This window comes from Melospiza melodia, chromosome 11 (assembly GCF_035770615.1).
Source record: "Melospiza melodia melodia isolate bMelMel2 chromosome 11, bMelMel2.pri, whole genome shotgun sequence".
Classification (NCBI taxonomy): domain Eukaryota; kingdom Metazoa; phylum Chordata; class Aves; order Passeriformes; family Passerellidae; genus Melospiza; species Melospiza melodia.
Genome location: NC_086204.1, coordinates 16,075,509 through 16,102,160, shown reverse-complemented (window position 1 = coordinate 16,102,160; position 26,652 = coordinate 16,075,509). Strand labels below are relative to the sequence as shown.

The 26,652-nt window shown below is 37.9% G+C and overlaps 1 protein-coding gene across 2 annotated transcripts; it reads left to right on the top strand.

Annotated features, from left to right (window-relative positions):
• Positions 1 to 22,945, top strand: ZNF326 (zinc finger protein 326). Of its 2 annotated transcripts, XM_063165739.1 has the most exons (13): positions 13 to 108; positions 606 to 680; positions 6,485 to 6,611; positions 8,667 to 9,072; positions 11,687 to 11,885; positions 13,593 to 13,627; positions 14,494 to 14,581; positions 16,791 to 16,905; positions 17,914 to 18,061; positions 18,384 to 18,483; positions 19,666 to 19,796; positions 20,679 to 20,774; positions 22,220 to 22,945. In XM_063165739.1, exons 1-13 carry the CDS (start codon positions 93 to 95, stop codon positions 22,379 to 22,381), a joined length of 1,698 nt encoding a protein of 565 aa, XP_063021809.1. In that variant the 5' UTR covers positions 13 to 92; the 3' UTR covers positions 22,382 to 22,945. The 2 variants fall into 2 exon arrangements, with proteins under 2 accessions (XP_063021810.1, XP_063021809.1); XM_063165740.1 differs by lacking the exon at positions 606 to 680 and having other exon boundaries at positions 1 to 108.
• The last annotated feature ends 3,707 nt before the right edge of the window (positions 22,946 to 26,652 follow it).

Here is a 26,652-nt window from a genome sequence, read left to right as displayed (position 1 = left end):
GGTCCCGCCTCGCCTCGTTGTGGTGGAGGGCGCCATTGGGAGCCGCCGGAGCCGCCGCCACCTTCCCGCCAGCAGCGCCCGCCGCCGCCGCCATGGACTACGGGGAAGGTGAGGGCGCTCCCCCGCTGCACGGGCAGGGCCCGGCCGCCGCCGCCGCTGCCGCCGCGGGGCCCGGCCGTAACTCAAAATGGCAGCGGCCGCTTTGTTACGCGCAGGACGGAGCCCCCCTCACCCACGTCCTCGTCCTCCTCCCCCGCCGCCACTGCCGGCCTGGGGGAGCTGCGGCGGCGGCCGGCGGCGGGAGGGCAGCGCGGGAGGAGGGCCCTCCCCGGGGGCGGCGCGGGCGGGCGGGCAGCGCGGGCGGGGGCGGCGCTCCGCGGGCAGCTCGGCGCCCTGGGGGCGCGGGGCGAGCGGGGGGCGAGGGGGCGGCGGCGGGCGGGGGGCGTGGGCAGAGCCGGGGGGAGCTCGGGCGAGCTCTTGAGGGGGTCGTGTCAGGAGCCTGGAGATCCGACAGGAGAGAGAGCCGCCTCTTGGTGCGGCTCCCTGTCTCTCCCCTCCAGCTCTTGCTAAGCACTAAGTCATTCTCACTGACCCATCCTCTCCAGCTGAAGACAGAGATTGGAGATTCCCAGATACCCCCATGCATTGTGGTGTGAACATGCCCAGTGGGTCAGTCTCAGGTATGAGCTATAAATACGTCTAACCTGTAAAAAGCGTTGGGGCTGAACAATCAGTGTTAACAAAAACAAAAAAGGAAACGGGTTTTTTAAAGTGCGTGACATGGTTAAAGTGCTCATGTTGTTTTCTGGAGGAGTTGTAACTGTCTGGGAGTGAGACTTGATTTTCATCTTGGGCATGTCAACATGAACTGCACGTTCCAAATGAAAAATTGTGAGATAAAGGAGTGGGGATGGGGGGGTGGGGTAGAAATGCAGACTTTTCTTAAGATGATGCTTTTTGTAATATAAACTAGTATATTCTTACAGAGTACTATTTTTGTTGAAAAGAAAGAATATTTTCCTTTTTTATATAAACTAGAACCTGTAACTGCTTAGGTTTAATTTGCTTTTTGCCCCCATAAAGTTTACTTTAACTAACAGTTTGGAAAGAGTATAGAAAAAGCACGTAAAGCCAAGACCAAAAGCTGCCTCTTTTTTTTTTTTTTTGCACTGTTAAAAATACTATGTAAAAAAAAAAAGGAGTGCACATAGTTTGATAGGATGATTAAAGGTATGATTTCAGAAAAGACTCAAGAAATGTTTTGACATCTCTTGCCAGCATGCAAGCAAGTGTTAAAAGCATCTTAATATAAAGCTTTACTGATACTGTATCCAAACTGCGTTTACAGATCCTGTCAAGTAAGTGCTTGCTGTTGCTTCTCTTGACACTCCTGCTGGCTGTTATTTCCATATAACACGTTGAATTACACATGCGTCTTTGATTGCAATATAATAATTTTGTTACACATTTCTCGAGTCTTAGCTTTTTTCTCCCCAATTATACTATTTTGTGTTTATCTTTTTGCGTAGTAAAATTAATAAGTAGTGAATAAATAAATATATTGCCTCGTGTTTTCATCTTCTGTATTGAGTACTAATTAAATATGCCCTTGATTTTTAGAATGAAAGGTTATTCTTAAGTGCTAGTTTAAGTATCTTATTGGAATATTCACTGTAACTACCAGAAGTTGCTTTTCTGAGATCTGATTATACAAATATTGAAATTAATCCAGGCTCATTGTAGGGGAACTAACTAATCAAATGTGTATTGTACAATTAGAGTGTTCCTTTCATGTACCTCTGTAATAATAGTTTTCATTGTGTTAATTAAGCATTGTGTTATTTGTAATTATCACAAAAGTTTAATTATGATGTATGCAGCTTGAAACTTTTACCATGACTGTTTATACACTGTATGTACATGAGCAAGGCATGCATAAAAATTGCTTTACCCAGGTTCTACAGAGGGGACTGAAGGCTGTTTTGTGGGGCTCAGAGGTCAGGCAGCACAGGGTGGATGTTGGGAATTCTCATCTTTGCCTAGATTTCATTTGGGCTCTTGGCAAGGTTCTTCCTGTTGGAAACGTTCAGCCAGTGGGAAGCACTTTCAGCTGTATGTCTCATGACTCCTGTAATTGCACCATTGTCCCTTCCTGATGGCTCAGTTTGAGCCCAGAGTTGACAGGTCCTTTGGAATAAATTTTTAGTGTTGTTAGCACAAATATCATTAAATATTCATGTTAATATTTTAGTTACTGCAGCTGTTGTCCTTTTAGTCTGGAAGGGGGAATGGCCTAATGACAAAGTTGTGATGCTAACAACCTACACATGGTGTTATGAAAATGTAATGTGCCTGGAAAAATTACTGCTTCCTATTGCACAACAGACCCTTAAGCTTCTGGTTGTCAACATTTAGCTTTTTTAATTTATCATTTATTTTGCAAGGTCTTTCTCATTTTCTTAGCCTCTTCATCTGCTTCACGTGGAGCACACTGCTTAAAATGATTCCTTGTCTTTATGCTGTGAATATGATTTCAGTGTTCTCTGCTCTAAAGCTTTTTCTTTTAAATTGAGTTCTTTGTACCAAGAGGTTTTGAGTCTTACCTACTGTTTGTTTACTTTGTAATTCTTTTCCTTTGGAAAATTTGATTTTTCTTTACTGGCTATTGAGATTTATTTTGCAGCTATTTTAAAAGCTCTCTCCACCAAATACGGCTTCTTTTTTTGTTCTTAATTAATCTGAAGAAATACATATACGTTAACATTTTAATTTTTAAATTAAACTTGTGTTTTAGTATACCATTCTTTTATAAATTTAGAGTTAATATATTATTTTCACCTTTGACATAGCTCTTCTCCCCTCTTTTCAATACAAGTTCAATACAATCTAGAAGTTTAAAACCAGATAGTTCTTTGCAAGTTCTTCTATTTCCCTGCTTAGGTTCAATGGCTCATTGATCCACAGGGTATTTATGCAAGAAGCTGCAGATGCCAAAACCTGATTTATTCTGTTAATAAATTCTTTGTTTCAGATGCTTTGATAAAACCTTCATCTCTGAGGCTCACTCTCTGTTTTTAAACTTTAAGAGCAAATATGGACAACTGGTTTTTAATTTCTTTTTAATTCTGTGGTTTTCATAGATACACAGATAAAATATTTCTTCAAAGGTTTCTTTGATAAGCAGTTACTATTTAAACTTAAATGAACTACTACTCTTCTGAATTTTTGGTTTGAGACACTAGGATGCAATTCCTGGTGTTTTTTTCTCCAGTGCTTAAATACATGTTCTCTCAGCATGTGAAACAATTTCACATTTAGTCTGCACAGGCATGCAGCTTCTCTATATCTCTACTGGTGGTGACAGTGATTATCATCAGTTACTACACTAAGGTCCTTTCTGTTTTCATTTATCTGAATGAATATTTACTGTTGTCTTGTATGTTTCCCCCTTTTAGGATAAAGCCTGTCTGAAGAACATACTTTGAGAGGGAAGTTTAATACCTGGAGAAATACTGTACTTGTTAAGTTGAATGCAGTTTCTTTGTCATGCTCTGGGCATGAAGTATAAAATGTAGGAATCTTTGGTGAAGTTTGCAGCTGGTGACTGAAGCAGGAGGGCAGTGGTTGGAATGATAGATTAACTGATCAGCAGTGTGGAACAGTTAATGATATGGTTGGAAGGAGATTATAAGATCACCTTCAGTAGATCAGGTCAAAAGTGTCTGTCCTACCTCACCAATGTCCTGTATGTCACTCTCTGTTTGGAGGCAGGGAACAAATTGTACAAGTACTCCTTTGGTATATTTATATGCCTTCCCTGGTTTGCAGCTTGAGGACTTTCCCAGGCGTAGTCTGTGTTTGACATGCTGTGAATTTCTTGTCAGTTGATTTATCCAATTTCTGTCTTAAATCCCTGTTAATCATTGGTAACTTACTACTTGTAACTCGGTTCTGGGACTTGTATGTCTGTTTTGTGAAAAGTGACTTGGATCCTTCTTTAGATTGTTACTTGTAAATTTCATTTGCTCCCTCCAGTTTCTTGTAGTAAATCATTCAAGTGATGAAATCATCATCCCTCTTGGTGTCTTTGTACCTTTTGTATCCTGTGTTAACCATTTTCAAATGTGAGTCTGTTAAAATGTAGGTAAATGCAGGGCAGTGAGTCTGGAAAGGGATGAATGAATTGTTCACTGTCAGGGAGGAGATGGTGGTGGTGTCCTGAAGGCAGGGGTTTGAGGATTTAGGGACTGGTATAGCTCTACAGTAAGACTGCTGATGTTATATAACATGAATTGATTAAGGAGTGTTAAACAAGTGTGGATGTCAGAAGTTATCCTGTGATTGTAAATTGTATTTTAGTGTTTGCTTTCATGCTAAAAATTTTAGACTAAAATACGTATTTAAAAATGATGCTTTTTAAACCATTTTTGGGAAGAGTTCTTTGCATATGAAAGTTTTTGTGTTTTTCCAATACTTAACTGCTGGCATATGCATAACATTGGTCCCTACTTCCTGTGCTGTAGTAGAATTGCATTGCAGTGGCAGAGATCTTGATAGGGTGTTGTGTTCTTCCTTGTTGGATGACTTGATTCAATTCTCAACTCTTAACCTCACTGATTTTTGTGCCATCTTAGGGCCTATGGATAATAGGGAGCCAGTGAAACTAAGGTAAATTATTGGGTGCTTTCAGGTCAGGTATATCAGTTTTCAGAATGTCAGTGTCTTTTGATTGATTTGAAGTTGTCCTGTATTAAAAAAACTTAACAACCTGGATCTGAGATTAAATTATCCCATGGTCAATTTTAATTTCTGTGCAACTGAGTTTATTTTCTTGGCTATCTTCTCTTCTTGCTGTTCTGCATCTTTATGCATACAGTCTTGAGGATAATGTATTGGATTAGATGGCAGATGATTCAGAAGCACCAGAGAGGAGCATTAGATGTTTTTATTAGAAGCCTCATCAGTTTCTTTTTGCAGTAACTCTTTGCAATTTAAGTTGATGATGGGTGGTGCTACATTATTAGTATTTTGAAATGGTTTTTTTATGCTTTGGTTTTTGAATCTTTCCTCTGTGTTCAGAATATGAAAAGATAGAGTGTGACTTCTATGTTAGAAGTTTTTTTTTTCTTTTCCCAGAAGTATCATCTTTAATTTTTGTAGAAAGTACCTGTGATCATTAGAATAAAAATCAGCAGTAGGTCTTTGTGTGTTGGAGTCTCTGTTCAGGCATGCTAAGAATATCTGTGTAAAAGTGATACAGTCATCTTAATATAATTTGCAGAATTTTCATTGTTGACAGATACGAGAAAGTAAATGACAGTGACTTGGTGCTAACAAGAACTAGGTACAAATGGGATATAATTTATATATATATTTTCAGCACTACAGTTATTTTCATGAGACGAATGCACAGAGAGTTACTGTATTTCTTTAAATAGGACAACTTCTTATGACTTCAGGGGAGCTAATTGTCCTGGAAAAGTCAGTGGTTTATATGTGGAGATACTGAAATGTATAAAATACTCTCTCTTGTCAGATTAAACAGCTACTTAGTTTTATTTTTATCCTTCCTTTGTTCATTGTGTATTCCTTCTCTGTGTTACTTTTCCTGTGAATCTTGACTTGCCAGGTTTTCTTGGTATTACCCAAACCTTGGTGTTGGTTGGTGTTGGGAAGCAGTTTTGGTCTCCAGAATGCCACTGAGGTGCAGATTGTGTACATTATAGGAAGACAGTGGATCATAGTTGTTATACAGATCTGCAGCATTGTTTTAGTGCTTTGAATTTGAGTGATTATTTGCCCAGAATTTTTACACAAACCTTCCAGTGCTGAGGAGGAAGTTGGTTCTTTTGCCAGATTTCATTGCAGGATACTGAGATGAAGATGTCATGAAGTGACATCAGTTTGTGAAATGCCAGCACCTTAGCACAGTTAGTGGGCTGCAGCTCAGTGCTGATTTGGGTGGATTTTTGTTTGGCTAGATGTCAGGAAGTTCTTTTGTTTGACTCTAGCCTATATACAGAGCCTGCATTGCAGCATGACAGCTTGTAACCTTGACCCAGAGTCTCTCAGTGAGAGTGAAGGTTTCTCGGAGCATTGGATAGAGAGAGCCTCTGAGCTCTTTGTATTATGAGAGGGTTGGAAGTGGTCATAATTCTCTCCAATTTCAGACATATTCTACATCAGCTATCTTCATTTAATTCGCTTAATTTATGATGATTCCAGCTGATGGAACAATTATCCTGAGTTACTTACTATTGGAAAAAATGAGGAGCTTATTCCAGTCAAGAGGTGCTCAGATGATGACAAAGACATGTGGCTTCTCTAATCACAGTGTCAAAATTGGTTTGCAACTGTCAATTCTGTGTTTTGTTTGTAAGCACCGTGGCAATGATTAAACCTCTTACTTAAGAATTTAAGCTAGATTACTTAATAAGAATTCTCACTTGCTTTCTTTATAAACATTTTTCTGCTCTTTTTTTAGACATGGACCGGGATTATGGGCATGGAGGCTATGGTGGCCCACGATCCATGGACTCTTACCTTAACCAATCCTATGGGATGGAGAGTCATGGAGGTGGAGGCGGAGGAGGTGGTGGTGGTGGTAACAGGTAAAATAATCCTTCAGTTGTCCCAAGAATCAGTCCAATACAATTTAAGTTTAAATCATTCTTCTAACTTAAGTGTTCCTGAGGCATGTTGTTATGATTTTGTATGAACCCTTTCATTCTAAGTCTTCATGTTTGATAAATACTGGCAAATACTAAACTGTAAGTGCTAGATCTTGTAATAATCAGCATTTTTGTGGAAAAGTTTGACAGTGGAACAGTGCGTCTGAAAGAAAATAGCAAAAGTTTTGTTTTTCAGTATTGTCTAGCAATTTGCAGCTGATTGGCCTGACACACCATTTCTGACATTGCAGACTAGACCTAATTGGTTTAGTGTCTTAGACTGAATCTATCAACATTCCGTTTTCAAGGAACATTTAGGATATGTGTTCTTTGGTTTAAATGTGCAGTGCTCAAGTGGTCTTGGTATTGAATCTGAAAGTCATGTCCAGATTATTTCATTGGAAGGTACTGATTACACTTGAAACTGTGTGCATGTTCTGTGCTGCTTTGTAAGATGTAATAGTCTAAAACTAAAAATTCTCATGCAGTGGTCTGAAAGTTGTGTATTTAATGCTAGGGTACTATTTGCTCTTTCAGATGAAAACAATAGGGAGCAGCTTTAGGTCTTTAGGAAGATTTAGGTCTTCAAATTGCATTCAAGAAGCATGCTTTTCAGAGTAGTGATTCTATCTTGGAGGAGATAAAATGCGAAGAAAACTTGGATAATCTGATGGTTTTCTTGTGTGCATCCTTGAATTTTTGTCTGGCTGTTGCCAGATTATTGTGTGGTTCCTGTCTGTGGTCACTGTGGTGCCACTGGGGAAGGACACTACTAAAGAGGGAGGCTGGAGAAGTGTTGTGTCTCGCTGCTAGGTTCTATTAAGCATTTTAGTGAAGTATGACTTGTTTGATTATGACTGTTAATATTGATTTACAAGTCTGAGCAGAGATTGAGGAATGAGCCATACCGACCATACAGTAATCTGCATATGATGGAGGTTGAATGACTTCTTGGATACAAAAATGTCGCTTGCTACGTAACCTGATGTTATGCATGGACTTTTTCTAGTGTCATTTTCTGTGTATCTCTGAGTCTTCTGAGATGAACAGATTTTAAAATGAAGGCATTCAGTTTGCTGTAGATACAGTTAGTAAGTTGAGTCTCTTGTAGGTTGTATTGTATCAGTTAGGGGATTGTCTTTCCCGCCTGCTCAGTCACCCTGTTATAACCCTGCAGGGACACTAATGTGTTTCCCTTCCAAGCAGTTACAGATATTGATGTCTAGCCTGACACTGCCCATGTCCCAGGCAAAGCAAACTCTTGATAAATAGCTGAAGATTGTAGCTCCTTGTTGCTTTACTCTGACATTCCAAGGACTCTTTGTGTGTCCGCTGTGCATGCGTTGGGGAGACTTTCAGAATCTTGAGTTGCTAGACCTAATGGTCTGCAAGTGAAAGCTGGATACACTGAAGACCATGAACTTCTTTGAATGTGAGACTGAATTTTACAGGGAAAAAAATTTCAGAAAGAAAAGATGTGAACAGAAGAGCATATGTATTTTTCCTTTAAAATGAGAACTGTGGGATACTTGGAACTCACAACTGTACCACTAAAAAAGCCAAAACATTTTTTTTTCTTGGTTCAGAACTAAGCTGCCTCTTAACTGCTGTTTAACTGTTAGACTGTGAGGGTATGATTTTGAAGAAAGGGGAGTTTGACTAGGCTTTGAATGTCTGCAGGTGATTATTTTTGTGAGACTAGGGCTGGGCTCCAATAACGTTTTAGTAAATAAATGTTGCTGAAAATTTAAGTAAACAAAGTTCAGGTATACTGAACTTTAGAATTGTTTGTAGCAAAATGGCTCAGATAGCTTTCTGTCTGGTCATAGTGTGAATTGCCCAGCCCTAATCAAGATTAATCAATAACACAACTGTACAGATCAGTATAGTAATAAATTGATTTTAGTTGATAAATGTCAACTGCTAACTTGTCTTTTGAAATGTATAACATTAGTAAGCTTACTTTTTTTTCTCCTCACTGTGCAACTTTTCCAGGTTTGGACCTTATGAGTCTTACGACTCCGGGTCTTCTCTGGGTGGGCGAGATCTGTACAGATCTGGCTATGGTTATAATGAACCCGAACAAAGCCGCTTCGGAGGTAGTTATGGTGGTCGATTTGACAACTCCTACCGGAATAGCCTTGACTCTTTCGGAGGTAGAAACCAGGGCGGGTCTAGCTGGGAAGCACCTTACTCCCGTTCAAAATTGAGGCCTGGGTTTATGGAGGACAGAGGAAGAGAGAGTTACTCTTCCTACAGCAGTTTTTCTTCACCCCATATGAAGCCTGCACCTGTAGGCTCTCGGGGGAGAGGAACGCCTGCTTATCCTGAAAGTGGATTTGGAAGCAGAAACTATGATGCTTTTGGAGGACCATCAACAGGCAGAGGCCGAGGCCGAGGAGTAAGTACAGAATCTTTTCAGATTCTTTTCACTAGACACTCTTTTAAACCCTTTCAAGACCACTGCTTTAAAATGAATGCACTGTCCAGTACAGTGTGGGGGTTTTGTCCAAGCAAACGATCATGGTTGACAATGTTGTTTATCCCTTTGAAGCTGTCTTCAAGTAGAACCCAGTCCCTCTTTCTGCTGAAAGTATTGAGTAATAGACTAGTTGATAAGGTTTGTTAAATCTCTCCTTTTGTTTGAAAGGTGAAGATAAAAGTAGTAGGTTTGGTCTAAAAGGGATTAAAAGGACTTTCATTTTTCCTTGTAAACACTAGCATCTCTGCTGCTGGTGGGGAAATTTTTGAATATTGTGAAAGTTGAATTCAAAGTCTTTTGAAGTTTTGAGTAGGTTAAAGGTGCAATGTATAAGCAAAAAATAAAACCCAGGTTGTGAACGCTAGAGCAGTTTTTGGTTCATGTAAAGGAAAAAGTTGAGCTAATTCTTTAATATGTTGAGTATGGTTTATCAAACATCAAGTCTTCTTTTAAACTTAATTCTTACTCTGACTTGTTTACTGGAAGGGTGATGGGGAGGAAATGGCAAAGGTGAGTGGTTAGCAGTTACAGTGATTTTTTCTCAGAATTAAAGCATGGTTAAAGGGGCATCATCAACTTGAAATCAGGTCCTTTCACAGAACTGAAATAATTTCTACACAGTGTGCCTAGTCCTCTTACTTGTATTCGTTTTGAAGACCTAAGTTCTAAGTGCCTCTCAGCGGATTCCTTTCCAGTATGGGATGTAAAAAGTGTATGTCCTAGAAACAGCATGATTAATTGTATGCAAAAGAGTGATCAGTTTGAGGAAGTAATGCTTAATGTTAAGTGACTTAGGGGAAAGAATAAAAAAACCCCAAACCTGACAGAAATACTAACTTTGAGTTGATGGTGTCCCTTTGTCTTGGTTTTATAATCCCAATTTCAATTTTTTTCTTAAGCACAAAATATTCAGTGAACACCTTCCTGCCTGTGCCTCTAGGTGTAACTTATCTTTTAAAATTCCTGAGCGTGCTGTGTTTCTTTGGGAAGTGATTCTTTAAGTTTAAACTATACAGCTTGAAGTGTAGAGGAAGATTATTTTTTACTGGGTCTTTTATATGCTTAACATGCGTGGTGGTTTTGTTCCAGAAAGTCTGCTTTGCAGTATTCTTGAGTATTGTAGTTGCCATATTCAACTTTTAGCTCAGATTTGCACATGGCTGTTAGCTAGCATGTAGCATGGTATGAGAAAAAGATTCTCATCTTCATTTCTCTGCTTGTGAAGCTGAAAATGTTACATTCTTAAGCCTTTATGCTATTCTTTCAGAACTCCTTTAGATCTGAAAGCTTTGTGCAGAGTTACAGCTGAGTTCTTTTTTCATTTGCTTTTGAAATTTATCCTTTTAGTCTTTTCTGTAATAAAGGAGACTGTAAAGGCTAGACTACTTACCAGATGTAAAATGCATTGCACCTTTAATAGGTAGATTGTCTGTTTCAAAAAACCCGAACTTGAAATTATCCAGTGCGTACTTCATGTCAAATTTGTGTCTGATGTAAATGTACATGCTAGGCAGTCTACAGCTATCTCAGCTAAATAAATTAACATGGACATCTTGTGCATGGACTTCTGACTAAGGAAAGTGCCTGTTTTGGTACATTCTGTCTGTCATTTAAAATCTGCTTTAAAAAAATCATGCTTTTCTTAAAGGTTATGAATTTATTTTTATGTTCTTTTGACAGTGTAATACTAATTCTCTTCTCACGGAAAGAGATATATTTCTGCTTATCCAAGTCACTCATCCAGTCTGTGGGCTCTCTTCTGCCCTTTATTAATCAAGTAATTAAGTTAATATTAAGAAGTATGTTTGCACTTTTGAAAATATTACAGCTACTTAAATTCCCCTCTTCAGATTACTCATTTATTCTGTGTCTTCAGAGAGGTAACTTTCATATATACGAGTATCCACAAATGACTGTGTGTAATTTTAGAAATAGTGGAAAGGTTTAGTCTTTCAATGGAATTTTCATTCATATTGCTGCATTGTTTTCGTATCACTCTCTCCAGGCCCAGCTTAAAAATTTTGCTTTTTATTGAATTGGAAGATACTGGAAAGATAGATAAAAGAAAGAATGGGCTTCCTTCAATTAATCAGTATTCCACAGTGGGCAACCTTCTTCACTCAGTTTTCAGATCACTACTATATAATTTTGCATAAGATGCAAAGCAAGGCAACTTTTTTGTTAAAGCCATTATTTTTTAATTTTTTTTTTGAGGCAGATGGAATTCATTATCTAGAGAATCTGAAGAGAGGAGCCAAGATGTTAGGCTGAGATATGACAGATATGTTCATTGCCTGGACAATGGTTCTGAATAAGCAGAAACACAGTTTATACATAAGTATTAGTTCTACTGGACAAACACCACAAAGCCATTGCACAAACGAACATCAGACCAGGAACTTAAGTTTACTCCTACATTTTGCTCTAGAACACAGATTTTAGTTAAGGTCACAGTCATACTGTACCAAGTAGCTGTTTTGTTGACATTGCTTTCATATACTAATACCTTTCTCTTGATTTCACAAATTTTCAGCATATGGGAGACTTTGGCGGAATGCACAGACCTGGAATTGTCGTTGACTATCATAACAAACCCAGTCCTGCAGCAGTTGCTGCTAGAGGAATAAAAAGAAAAATGATACCACAGCCATATAACAAACCTGGTGGGACATTTATCAAGAAACCCAAAATGACAAAGCCTATTTTGAAGCTGAGCCAGAAAAAGTCACCTAGTAAGTAGCAAGTGTCAAAATTTTTAAGTTAAAATGAGTGATTTTTTAATTCATTAGAAATTACTTAGTTTAAATATTCAGGAAGAGGACTGTATGTGCTGTTTCGTAATTCTTTGTTTTCTACCTTTCAAGTAGTCCACAGTGGATTTTAGGAATTTACATATCTGACTTTCCTACTGCAAAGATAATTTGCTAAATGATTCTGAATATTTTGATGTGCTCCGATAGGTACCATTGAAGACTATCACATTGAGACTTTATGATGATACTTCCTGGAGGCAAATTTTCACCACTAAAAATAATGTCAGAGCTCAGGTTGTCTGAAGAGACAATGCCTGACAAATACTAAAATCTGCTCTTGCATGAGCCTGGGCCCTGCTGTCCACATTCTGTGGATATAAAAAGCAGCGCATCAGCTGCTGTGCAGTTGAAATAAAGATACAAGGCGTGGGTGAAGAGGAGAGGGAAAAGGAGGGAAACTGCAAAAATGGCAAAAACTGTTACATAATAATTTATGAGAGGCAGAAAGAGATTGCTCCCACTTGTAAATGAAATGCTCTAATGACAAGAAGAACTGTAAATGACATAGATAAACATAATATAAACTGCAAATTGTATTAGTGATGTTTGGTTTCTTTAACTTCCATAAAGATATTCTACAACTCTAATATTAAAATTGTATATTGCAGTCAAAGTCGGAGAAAAAAGCCACTAGTGAGGTTTGAATAAAGTACTTGCTTTGAGGGAATGCAGACTTGAGTATTATATCTTGGGAACAGTGTGTACAGCAGTCAGATTTTAGTTTTTATGTTTGTGATTTCCTAGTAATTTTGATGTGCAGTGTTTTATGTAGTTTGGTTTTAAATGACCCATGAAAATAGTTTAAAGTTGGTGTAGCTCACAGCTTGCAAGGCAAATGCACAGACTTGGCAGAGACTTTGAGGCATAAATTCTGGTTTTGATTTCATTATTCTGGTTACATTATTTTGTATTACGTAACTGTTCCCTTAACTGTAATGTCAAGAGTACTGTACCAATTCCAGGAACTGGCTGTATAGAACACACTTCTCTGCCTTTTGTATAGGGAGCTTTATTGGTGGTCTCATCAGCTTTGTTGTTATGAAAAGGGTCTCTAAAATTTGAGTTCTTTCAGTACTTTTGTACATTCTCCTCTCTAAGCTACATTCAGGCATAATGCTTCTAATTTATTATTTCGTCCCCTTCACTGATTTCCCAATCCAGTGACCAATACATAATATTTGGGTCACTTTAGGAAATGGGATATATGTAGTACCTGCAAGAATGCAGCCTGTCCTGTGGCTCTGAGATTAGGGGGAAGAAAATGTTGGGTAGTTTAACACAGTTTCTGAAACTTGAACTGAAAGACCTAAGCAGTATCATGCAGTTGAAAACTAAAACGTGCGGTTGGTATCTATTGTATGAATGAAAATATATCTCAAAATACTGTTATCCTTTCAACCTTGAAATTCTTGTTTTGGAATTAGATATGGGTGATTGCTTCTAAAAGTGTTTAGTTTGTATTTCTAAGGGTAGCCGATTTTACATTATTATTAAGCTATGATAAATTGTAAATGTAGACAATCTTCCCTGCATAACAAGCTGATTTTTTTTCCTAAATATCTTATTGTCTTAAAATGAATTGTCAGTGACAGCACTTTTGCATTGTTTCTTATTTTATGTTAATAGACACGAAGACATCTTACCAGGATTCCACTGTAGAGGTAAAGATTCCCAGAACTGGAAAATGTTTTGATTCATTGAGAAGTTTGCATAGCATACCTGAAGACACACAATTCTTAAACTAGAGTTACCAAATTGAACATTAAACTAGATAAGTTTTTCTAAACATGATTTTGGGTTTTTTATCTAAAGCTGTCTTATTTTGGTGGCAACTGATTTTGAGTGAAAAATGTAGCTTGTGCAGATAGCCTGGAAAGTGAATTTTAAGGTGTATTGGTAGACCCTACCTGTTCATGTAATGCACAAGAGCAATATGAACACTTCTCATGTTGCCGCGGGTAGACAGCTTGAGCTCATGCAGCTGTGACTGCTTGGGTGGGTACAAGGGAGATCACTAAACAGAAGTGAGGAGGAAAGGCTAAGTCATAAGACACATCAAGGAGAGAGGGTAAATAGAAAAGAATCAGTGTTAAAAGGTATTCTCTGGTAGGGTGGGAAGATTGGTCCCTTCCTTCAGACAGATCAGTTGCAACACTATTTGAGAATGTTAGTAGTAAGCTAAGCATGTGTCTATATATATATCCTGGTTTAATATTGCAGGGCTGGAATGGCATTTCCCTTCTTGTTGAGTGAGGGTATTAACACCTTCTCAACTAAGTAAAAGTCTGGATTGGAAGTCAAAATATTTATATAGGAAACTATTTTGATTGTGAAGATAATTTAGTAAGGCATTATGGAGGAATGCAGAGCTAGAAATGTTTGTACATGGATTTCCGCAAGATATTCACTTTCTTTTGTTGTCATATTTAAAAAATAGCAAGTAACAGATCATTGGAAATAATGTAAATTACACTGCCTTTCTGGATTTAGAATGGCTTTTTTAATTTATGGATTTGACTTTTATTAGGAAATTGAAGTTGATACAAGTGGTGCAGTTGTTATATATGAAGACTTCACAAGAGATGCTTATGATCTTGGTTATCAGACTTTTGGAGGTAAGTCAGTTTGCTTTGTCAGGTGAGGTATTGTAGGTATTCTGTTTATGAGACTTTGAGAGATTACATTTTGTAAGCCTGTATTTATGACCTCTAGTAGTTATTTGGTAGCATGGCTGCCTGGTTTTTGTTTAAAGAGTTTAAAAATTTAGACTGTGGAAATATGGTTGTTTGTAATACCCATCTATAACTTGTTTGGTGTTTTCATGCTTACTGTGTCTCTGCTCTCTGATCATTTCAATATGTTGCTGTTTGCCTTTTTTTTTATTTTTGTGGAAAAAAAGTGGTTTTCTTTACCATTCCATTGCATTGAATGTTGTTCATCCCACTGGTTCCTCACCCATATCCTATTATTTATCCCACTAGCTGATCAACCTCACCCTTAAACCCTAGGTGAGTCACTTTTAATAAAGTGGATTCAGTTATCCTGGAGAGGATATCCTATCAGGAATGTGGGGTCTGTTTCATGTACAGTTTTAATGAAGCAGGTTTATTATTAGTTTACAAAAGTCAGTTCAAGTGTGTATGAACTGTAGTGATTCCAGACACATAGAAAAAAGAAATCCTGAAATTACTTTTAGTCCCCCTTTCCTTGTATTCTGCCCTATTGCATATGGCATAGTCTCATTTGAGGGCAAGGAGGGCTGGAAGTTTGCAGCCAAATGAGTGTTTCTTTTCTTGAGGTAATAGTAAATATCTTGAGTTTATTTTTAAACTCTGTGAGTTTCTTTTTGTTTTAAAAGTTTGCATAAGTGCACTGAAGGAAAGAGGGAGTTGTTAGTTTATATATAAATTCAGGTCTCTATTCCCCAGCTTCTCACAGGACAGGCACTTCAGTTTATGAGCTTGAGGGTCAAAGTAGAGGCCATTTCACAGCACAGAATATGATACCAGATGGTTATTACAGCAGTAAAACAAGTGGTCCTTTGAATATTTCTAGGGTTAGTGGTAATGCACTAAATGAAATTTAAATCCTGAGATCAGTATGGGAATTTCTTCTATGGGTAGGTAGGTATTTTTTTGTTTTCAATTTGATTTTTTTTTCCTCTCTGGATGACAGTAAATTTTGAAACTCTTTGCTACAAAATGGTAGATCTTGGGATAATCAGGAGCTGTTAGTCTAGAAGATTTTTTTAGTATTCAGTGACACTTCTTGATCCACAGAATGTTTTGCCATCTTGGTGTTTGTGCGTGATGCTGTTGTACGTTCCTTTCTGTTGCTGTTTGGATGGAGGTAGATTTCCTGGAGGCTGACCTCTCTTCAAAGGTTGATCTGTAAAAGAAAACGAAGTGGTCCTCTTCTTTTTGGTCTAAAACTACCCACTGGATAATATTGTAATTGTTTCTCTTTGTCCAAAGAGTACTAAAGCAGACATAGGAAAGACAAACATAAGTGCACTTATGCAAAAAGTTAATGTCCTTGGAAGTCTTAAATGTTGTAGAACTAAATTCTATTCATTTACTCATTGACACTTTTACTTACATGCTAGGTAGCAATTTAATCAAGTTCTTCCCTGAAGGTCTGCTTGGGTACTTTGTGTGGTAAATCTTTCTGTCCTTGTCTCTCCCTCCTTCCTGCCTCCATTAACTGGTTTATTTCTTTGGCTGAAAATCTTCGGAATATTTTTCTGTGAAACCAAGTGAAGTCTAGTGGGTAAAAATAATTAAGTTGTTGAATAATAAGTTCTTGAATATTGGGTACCATATCTTGAAGCAACACTGTCTTGTCTCATTTATGAGAATATTTGCTTTCACTTTTGAGAACTGCCTTCTCAGTAGAAGAGACAGCTTTTAGATAGTTTCCTTTTTTGTAAGGGGACTCTAGCAGTGGTGCTCTAAAAGCATGGGAGAGTTTTAAACAGTGTGTTTTTCTCTGTGTGTTTCCAGTTACCTTTTTCTGGTCACATACTTGAAGAGGCCTTTAATAGCTAGGCACAACAGAGACGGAGTTGCTTTAACTCAGAATTTCTTATATGATTGTAAACTAGAGTGTAAAACCTTAGCTGCAAAGTTGAAAGCAAGTGCTTAAATTGGTTGTCTCTAGAGGAGGACAATGAAGCAAAACTTTCAGAACATTTAAGAAAGCCATCAAACTATGTTGTTACAGGGTCTTTCTCTGCATTTTGAAGTGTTTGTGGAGGAGATAGGTACTTCTGCTGTTGTTTGTTTGTTTTGAATTTGGTTTTTAATCCTTCAATTGTATGTTAAGATGGCAAAGGAGAAGCTAAAAGTGAGGAAGAAGAGAAGCGGCGGATTGAGGCCAGAAGAGAGAAGCAAAGGCGCAGAAGAGAAAAAAACAGTGAAAAATATGGTGATGGATACAGGTTTGTGCTCTAACTTCTGTGATGTGTACAGTGTTTTTCTTGCCCTTAATGCCTCTCTAAGAACATGGGTTTTTTCCTTTGGACTGATATTAGGAAAATAAAATGCAAGAAAGAAATTATGGAAAAAACCCACCTCCTTCCACCCCCCGCTCCTCAGCAAAAGCAAAAAGATAACCCAAATAAAGAAAACCTCAAGCCAAAACCTGGCACACAAATTCAGTGGTGTAGCCTGGGTGTTTCAGTTGACCACTGTTGTATCAGAAAATCCACAATTTACTAACCCCTTTTCCCCCACAAGTGCATCAGTGCACTCTTCAGAAGCAGATTAGAATGGTACTGCTTTTGAAGTATATGTTCATGTTGACTTAAAAAGCTGTTAGAAATTGGTTTTATTTCTGTTTTATATATGTGTGTGTGTGTGTGTATCTGTGGTCAACTGTTTTGTAGCAAAAATAAGTGCATAGGTTTGTAACTTTCTTAGTCTTGCCCAGCGGCTGCACCGTACAAAACTGTTCAATGTCAGTGCAGTATATGATCCTAGCCAGTGATTAGTGACTGTTCCTCATTGTACTGAGGAGTTTATATTTAAAGATTATATAGTTTATTGTATGGAAAATGAGCTTTAAATGAATTCTTCTAATTACAGTTAGGAATTCATGGCCTGGCTGGAACTATGATTCCGTGCCTACGAGGTGACAGGAAATAGAGAACTTCAATAGATGAACTCGCAGAATAATGGGGCTTTTAAATGCCTGGCTTCTGATTTCAGCAGTTTTTGTCTCCTGAATAGATAATTTGTTACTCTGACACTGGCCTAATTTATATTTGATTCATGTCTCACTTACCCTTTGTAATAGAAAAACTCTAGGTTGTTTTTTTTTTCATTTCTTTTTCACTTATGCTGCTTCAAAGAATGCTTTTCCTGTTCTCTTTCTGATTGGGTTTGTCAAGTGTCATTGTTTTGAGGAGTTTTAATAGTAATTTAATTTAATATATTTCTCTTGATAGAATGGCATTTACTTGCTCATTTTGCAAGTTTCGAACATTTGAAGAAAAAGAAATTGAGTCACATCTGGAGAGTGCAGCTCACCAGGAGACATTGGATCATATCCAGAAGCAAACAAAATTTGACAAAGTAGTGATGGAATTTCTTCATGTAAGACAGCTAGTTTTGATCTGTATAATACTTCTACGTAAGAATATAGTTACAATTTACCATTTATTTTCAAAATACACTTTACTTACCATTAATCGTTTTGTAGATGACTTTAGGTGCAGCACATACTACTGCAAGTTCAAGCAAATGAAGCAATTTCAAAGTCTCTAAAGTACTGTTACTTTTACAGTGAAAGTAGTTCCTTAAGAAGTAATAGCAATTATTTACTCTTTGTTGTAAAGAATTTTCAAAATCTGGGTTAATATTGGAATGTAAACAATTGTACATCACAGGTATTTACAATTTTTTTTTCCCTTTGTAGGAGTGTATGGTGAATAAATTCAAGAAGACAGCAATGCGTAAGCAACAGACAAGTAACCAAACAGAGAATTCCCAAGCTGCTGAAAAAGATATAATGGAAGGTGAGTAATTTGGAGCTCTCCTGGTCTGTTTCTCCTTTCATTCTTCTTTAAATTTGATAAAATGCATCAAACCAGTTGGTTTTCACATCTTTTCTGTACCTGGTTGAGATTCCTTGCTTCATTTCTGATCCCATGTGGAAAGTAAGCCCAGCAGTAGATGGCAGTCCTTGTGTGTTGGGTATCCAGGTAGCCTTATCAGAAGGTGAGAACATCCTGCTGGGTACCTGACAAAAAATTCTGTGGGCTCTGCCACAGTCTCGTTCAGTATAAGGCATGAGGAGTGACAGCAGGTGGATGCAGTAGATATAGAGAGGGTGTAATAAAGCAGTAAGGTGAGAATGGTCAAATATAAGGACTTGGAAAAGTGCAAGTAGGAGAGTTGCTGTGGTTTGGAGGGACAGTGCCAAAAGGGAGGAGTTGGAGCATTTTTTGGTTACCTAAGATAACTGGAATTTTTTTCCCCTTGACTGTCCTACAGGCATTTTTCTGGAGCAGTTAATGTGTCCCTGCCTTACTGTGCCATATCCTCCCCTTCTTTGCTTGAGGGATTTCAGAATATTGGCTAAAACCAAATGAGACATCTTTATTTTAGGCAATAACTATTGCAGTATTACCTAATTTGAACTTAAATACTAAAAACTACTTAAAAATGGATATAGTTAACATCTTAACAATCCCACAAATTCTTTTGTACTTCCCTTAAGTACTGGAGGGCCTTTTTTCTTTTGTGATGAGAATGTTCTATTACCAAGCTAATACTTGAAATTACAAGAGGAGTTGGATTCAATGTGCCTCTTCCTGATGGTGAGGGAGGGCAAAGAAGTACATTAGATTTTATAAGGGGTAGAGTAAGTGCAGTTACTTCAGTCAAGCTTTGTTTGCTGTATCAAAATGTGTATTTTTAAGGATATTGACTACTGTTGATTAAAAAATCAATGCTGTTTTTGTACTTTGCCTGGGTCTCATGTGTAGTCTGTGAAGAGGTGGAGTGTTGAAGTGAAAAACTTCCTCTTCCAATGTTGCCCACAGAGAGCCTAATTTAGGTGAATATTCCTCAGTGATTTAGTTTGACATGTTTAACTGAGAGCTCTTAATTTTGGGGTAAAAACCAATCAGGTTACTTTTCCAGTTGCCTAAAGTAACATATTTTGTGTTACTGATTTGTTGCATCTTCTTTGGCAGGGGTTACAGCTGATGACCATATGATGAAAGTTGAGACTGTTCACTGCAGTGCTTGCAGTGTCTATGTTCCTGCATTGCACAGTTCTGTTCAGCAACACTTAAAATCTCCTGATCACACAAAAGGAAAACAGGTAAGATATTTTATATTATTAAAAAAATGGTGAAAAGTGCTACAGCTCTTGGTGTAAGTAATTTCTAAGTTCTTGTTGATGTGGCTTGTTCTCTAGAAAGCTGTAATGTCCTTACTGCATTTTGTAAGTTTAACACCTCAGGAAGTAGCCAGCACTTAAGCACCCCAGCTAATGAAATACTGGTGTGCTTAATAGCTACCAGTAGAAAATCATGGGAAAGTTACTAGAAATCACTTCTTCATTTGATGAGGATGTGCTTTACAGAGTTTAAGTATTGGAAACATTTTGTTATTCAGATTGAAAAGCAACACACGTGAGTTTCTAGCAAGATAGACATACTGTCTCTTTTCTTGGCCATTATCTTTTGAATTTGAAAGTAACTTAGAGCAGTTTAGAATTAGCAGTTGTGTTGTATTTGTCCCTGTTTAAATTCATAGTGATAAACTTTATAGGGCTGGTAGAAGAGTTGAAAGAGTAGCATGAGCATGATAGTAAGCAAGATTGCCAAAGTTACAGGTTTTTTTCATATGAGCTTTTGTGATTGTGGGATGTTGTGGAATGTTCTGAATTGGAAGGGACCATGAGAGTGAGCAGGATCACCTTCAACAATATGTTAGACTGTGATGGAGAAGCCTGGATGTTGTCTGTAGATGAGAACAGATAACAGGTTGTAGTCCCTTATATAAGCAAGATCCACCTTTTGATCAAGTTAAAGTAACAAGATGTAAACACAACTAAACCTAATTGGTTAGTTAGTTTGGGCTTATATACTAAGAACAAGCAGTTCATTATTTTATGTACCAAAACTGACCATGAATTCTAATTCATGTGGCAGTTGTTATAGCAATGTGATAATTATTCACTGTCAAATTTGTTTCCTAGGCCTACAGAGAACAAATAAAAAGGGAGAGTGTTCTTACTGCCACCAGCATCTTGAATAATCCTATTGTCAAGGCACGATATGAGCTGTATGTGAAGGTATGATGCAAATGAAAAGAAAATAGTTTGCTGTTTTCTCCATGTTGATAGAGTTTAATCTCAGTCCTCTGTCTTTTAGATAGCTCACAGATTTAATGTATTTTTAATGTATTTTTCCAGATAAATTATTTTGCAGCAAAAATAACCACCTCCAGATTCACCAACTTTTGGTTGTCATTTAAAACTTGTATCTCGGCAATTTTTAATTGGATTCTCTAATTAAAAAAAAAACTCAAAACAAAGTTCAGGCAAACATCGGCAGTGTCTTTATATGTAATGTTAACTGCAGAGCACAAAACACAATCTACTTCCATCTTCACATTTGGAAGCAAAAGCTCCAGCATGTGGGTTTGTACTGAAATACAGTGTGCACACTACTCAGCTACTTTTTATTCTTCAAAATGTTTAGGGTTCATGACAAAAACAAAAGCTTGCAACAGTAGTTGATGAGATGAGAGAATTTAAAAGGCATGGAAGCCTATGTTGTAGATACGTGGCCTGAGAAACAGGTGAATTCATTTTAGCAAAGTGGAGAGGTTTTTTTCTGCTGGGTCACTTACTTTGCTAAGTGACTCTGTAATACTGTTGTTAGCTATTTCTGGATTACCTTTAATTGGTTTATGATTCTGCCTGTACCATAGCAATAAGACTCCTTCAGACAAAGCAATACTGTCTTTTGGAAATATGGCAAGGTATGAGCCAGTGCCCAAGTTAATTGTGATTTAAAATGTCAAATTAGTTGTGTCCTGAAAAATTATGTATGGATGGGTGTGTGAATCAGTTTCAGACAACTGTTGTGGATCTGTTAAGGAAAGGTTGCAGATGGCCAGATAGCAGAGCCTGGAATATCTGCTGGTGTTTCCAGCCACCTCTTCCCAGTTCCTTTTGCCTGGTGTGCCTTGTCCAATACAGCCCCCTAGCGAGAGACTGGCAAAAGGGAGAATGGAAATTTGCCATTCATCAGTTCGAAAATTGAGGAGAGAAAAATTTGCAAGATTGTCTTCACAAGGAGACCATGATGTTTTCACAATGCCTAGCGCTGGTGATTTCTGTATTGGACTGAACTTAATACACTTTCACCAGAACCCGCTCAAGGAGATGTGTCTGGCTCCTGGTTGTGCAAATGTTTCATCCTTATTCAAATTTAGAATTAACTGAAACTGAAGTAGTTCAGTTAGCATACTTGGCTTTTTCACAGTGCCATTTCCACTTTCATTGAAAGAGTTTCTTGGGATCCCAGTTTCCCATGTGCATAAAGATGTGGTGTTACTAGTTTTAAATCCAATGTGTTTTGATTTTCTTGCTAAAACCCCACAACTATTAAAAAACTGTATAAAGTAATATAGCATTTCTTAGTGGCTGCCCCTTTCATTCACTGAAATGATGAGTATGATTTTATATTTGAAATAAATATCAAAATGTTTGTTTGCAATCTTCTCCTTCAGGGTGAAAATCCTTTTGAAATTAATGATCAGGCTCAGGAGCAGCAAACGGAAGAAGAAGAAAAAGCTGATGAGCCAGCTGAGGGTGAGGAAGAGGAGGAAGAAGAGGAGGAGGAAACTGAAGAACAAACTGACTTCACTTTAGACCACACTGAAGATAACTAAGTGCAAGAAAATGAAAATAAATTAGTGGGGGCAAACCAGCTTTTTATTTCTGCTCTAAAGTGGCTCAGACTTTAATAGTCTCAAATGGATCTGAAGGTTCCCCACAATATGCATGCATTCCATTCCATGGAGAACTTGTTTATATAATTCCTCTGTGTTTCTGATTTTGTTAAAATGAAATTAAGACTATTTTAGTTGAGCTTTTTATAGAAAACTGACTGTTAAAGCTGATCAAAACATTGTGTTGTATATTTTTTTAAGCATCCTATTTTTTGGTGTGTGTACTGAAAGTTGGATATGATAACTTCTGGTCTAATCAGTTGAAAAGGAGGACGGGTCTGTGGGGTAAATATTTTTAAAGTTTTATGGTGTAAGCTTATAAATATTTACCTCATAGTACAAGATGAGTAACTTCAAAAATTGTGCTGTTGAGTGTGGCTGTTTGGAGGACTGCATTGCACTCTGTATAATAGAGTATGTGTTTATAATATGCCTTGTAGCTTTTTGTGATAAGATGTACCAGTTTGTAGCAATAAAATACATAAGAGGTATTACTGTTTTAAATGTCTGTAGTTTAAGTATTTCAAAAATTTCCCCATGCTGACTACTAAACTGGTTTCAAATTAAATCTTAATTGATACTATTATTGAAGTTTGTAGTTGCATCTTAAGTGACTCATTTATTGCTGAGTTTTTATATATTCAGAGTCCACCTGCCAGGACAGGTAAGTACTTGGGCCCTCATAGTGTGCCTGGGGAAAGTGTGCTCTCTGTGTGTTTACATGTGGTGTACTCTTCTCTATCTTAGGAATTAACAGCATGAGCTGTATAACTTTTTAGGGTCTTGAGTGGAATCAGTAGAGGAGGTCTGGTGCCTCTCATCTGAGTAGTCAAATGGTATGGAATGTTTCAGGTGGTGATTCACATTATACATGAGTGGCAGAGTTTTTACTTGCATGATGATACTAATGCTGTTTTTATTTCTGCTGGAAACATCCTGAGGCATTTTTAGTCTTTCATAGGACTGAATGGTATTTTTGGTTTATAGTTGTGCTGAAGAGTACATACAACTTGTCTCACATTCTATCTACCTCAATCTTTTTGCTCTGAGAAGTGTTGACAAATGCTACGTGTAGTTTTGTGGTTTTGTTTCCTTTAGGGTTGAACTTGCAAGGTAGCCAGTAGAGTAGTAAGAAATATGGGCACTAATCCTTGCAATTTGCTCATAGGCCATAGTTGCCATATTTGCAAGCTCTTATGTGAATTGCAGCCAAAATGCACTAGGGTTTTTACCTACAATTATTTTTTGCTGCACAGTATAACTCTAGGATGATTAGTATCGTACTTGTGTAATACTTGGTTTGATTTCATGCTGTGTGAAGGATTGAAATCTTGAAACAAGCCTGTAGATTCTCTTGCTTTGGCTTTTCCTGTTTTTGTTACAGTTAAGAATGTGGGAGATATGGAGACTTGCCATCTTCGTTCCTGTTTACCCTGGATATCTTCCTTGTGGACTCCAGAACATGTATTCCAAACTGTTGCTGTGTCTGTACAGTGAAATCAGTTTTCAGCTTGCTGAATAGAAGCTTTACATTTTCTTCTTGTTGTCTTTTAGACTTTTACAAAAAAAATGAAGCTTTTCTTTAAATGTATTTTTCAGCTTCTAGAATGTCTTCTGCTCTTTTGAAGTAGCCCTAGAATAGAAGATCCAGAGCTTTTCTTCAGTTTTCTTCCTACTAACTGAAATCCTCACCCACTCAGATATAAGATTGTAGGGAGAACCTTTATTGTAAGGAATGCCCCTAGCAAGCAGGGAGTTGGATCTCTCCTACCCTTGCTAAATCCCACATCCTCTTGAGTCAAAAGCCTGCAGTGAAGTCCCTCAAATGATGTGAGAGGATTAGCATGTTACATTGAATTTAGCAGTGAAGTCTGTTCTGACCTAAATGTAAAAATGAGTAATATAGCATCTGTTTAATTTCTTAAAAGTTAATTTCTAAAATTGTGTCATGTTTGTAGGCTTACAATAGTGTACTTTTCTTTCAAGTCAAGTCCTGCATCTCAATTCAAACAGACTTGTCTGGTTTAAAGTAAAGTTAGCTGATGAATAATAAGCCTTTTGGTATAAATAAAAAGGTGTATAAACTGAAGTTCAACATCTAATACAAAAGAGCTTCTGATCTTACTCTGCAAATCTAAGCTTTCCTCATCCCATTCTTTGTTACTTCAAAGCTGATGCCAACAGGGAAAGGAGTAAATATCCAGAGGGTAAATTTGAGCATCAGAATCTGCTGAGACAAAAACAAAAGAGAAGACTTCTTAAGACCCCACAACCCCTTACTATACTCTGATTCTGATTTAAAATAAAGTCCTTTCTGTATGCAGAAGTGTGATTGAGGGGTTTTTGTGGTGGTGGTTTTTTTTTCCCCCATGATTTGAGGATTACCAAGTGTTACAGGAGAACAAGGAATAAGTAACCTGCTTGCCTTTCTGGTCCCCTGCAGGTGAAACATTTGGGTATTTGCAACAAACATGCCTGTTCTTTTTATGAAGACTTACGATCTTCATTCCTGTCTACCCTGGACATCTTCCTTGTGGACTCTAGGACATGTGTTCCAAACTGTTGCTGTGTTTGTAGAGTTCTTTATGTACCCAAAGCTGTGAAGGTAAGTCAGCAATATTGAGAGTTTTTATGGGTCATCAAAAAAGCTAAGGATGGGTTACATGGTGGCAGGAGCAATGCATGTACTGTGAATAAGCATAACCTACTGTTGTGTAATAACTGAATATTTGTCAAAGATTTTGAAGAGCAGAACAGCTGTGTGGGCTTGGGAGAAGGACCACAAGTGTTAACATGGCCCATTTAAAAAAGAACATCTTTTATGGTATAATCCTTTTCAATTTTCTCACTTCAGATAGGTGATAAGAAACCAGCTAATAACATGATTGTCCATATCCTTTTGTTTTCTTTTGTTGTCAGTAAGGCTGCTTCATCATTAACCATCAGTTGTTAAAGTTCCTCCAAATCTACCTGTAAATCAATCTTTTTTTCGCGCTGAAACACTTTGGAGCCTGTTTGAATGTCTTAGAACACAGCTAAGCTAATTAGCTGCTGCACATGTGGGAGGAGACGGTTAACAGTTGCCTTCCCATGGGAGTTGGGGTCAAGCAGCGCTGAATGTCCTGCTCCTTAGAGCTTCTTATCTGGGCCTGCTCTCCATATGTATCATGGCACGCTGGAGTCATTGGGATGGAGTGATGTCTGTGGCCTGTCCCTCTTCTTGCCTTACAGACATCTGTGTGTCTGGGTTTTTTATTTCTGGTCACAATTTGTATTTCTCCCTGACTTTATAACAGTGTGTAGCATTTGGAGTCAGGCCAGGTTGCAGGCCAGTGTTATAGTGTTTCCTAAGACACAATTTGCAGGATCTCTCTGGTATTCCAGTTCTGAATCTGACTGACTGAACACCCTCTTGGTAAAACATAAGTGCTGTGTGAAATGGGTGTATTCAAAGTATGATGGCTTCCTACTTTTGTGTCCAGTCCCTGAACACTGCATTATAAATGTCTTCCAGTGAAAGGTTTATTTCTGCAATTGAATTTTGCACCTTTTGAAGTATGAAGATTTCTATATATTTCTGTATAAATGCTTCTATCAATACATTTAGCAACAAAAGGAAGGATAAGGAGGCTCTCCATCTTCTATTGAATGTAGGAGGAAATAATGACAAGTGATGGGGAAAAGGCTGAGGTACTTAATGCCTTCTTCACCTCAGTCTAATAGTAAAAGCAGTTCTTGTCTGGATAGCCAGCCTCCTGAGCTGGAAGACAGGGACAGGCAGCAGGAAGAAGCCCCCATAATCCAAAGGTAAATGGTGAGTAAAGGATCAGCAAGAGCTACCAAAGGCTACTGAGGGATGTGGCAGAAATGCTCATCCCTACTTTCCATTGCTGACCTGCAGCCCTGGCTGACAGGGAGGCCTAGATTGTTGGAATTTTGGTGTTGCGTTTGCCATCTACAAGAACAGGTGAAAGGAGGATCTGAGGACCTACAGGTGTGACAGAATGACAGTGCTGGGGAAGGTCATGGGGCAGATCTTGAGTGCAATCACACAGGGCATCTGCACCAGCCAGCAGGGGTTTAGGAAATGCAGGTCCTACTTGACCAACCTGGTGTCTTATAACACAGTGACCTGCTTAATGAATGGGGGAAAGACTGGATGTTACCTGTCTAAACTTCAGTAAGGCCTTTGATGCTGTCTGCCACAACAT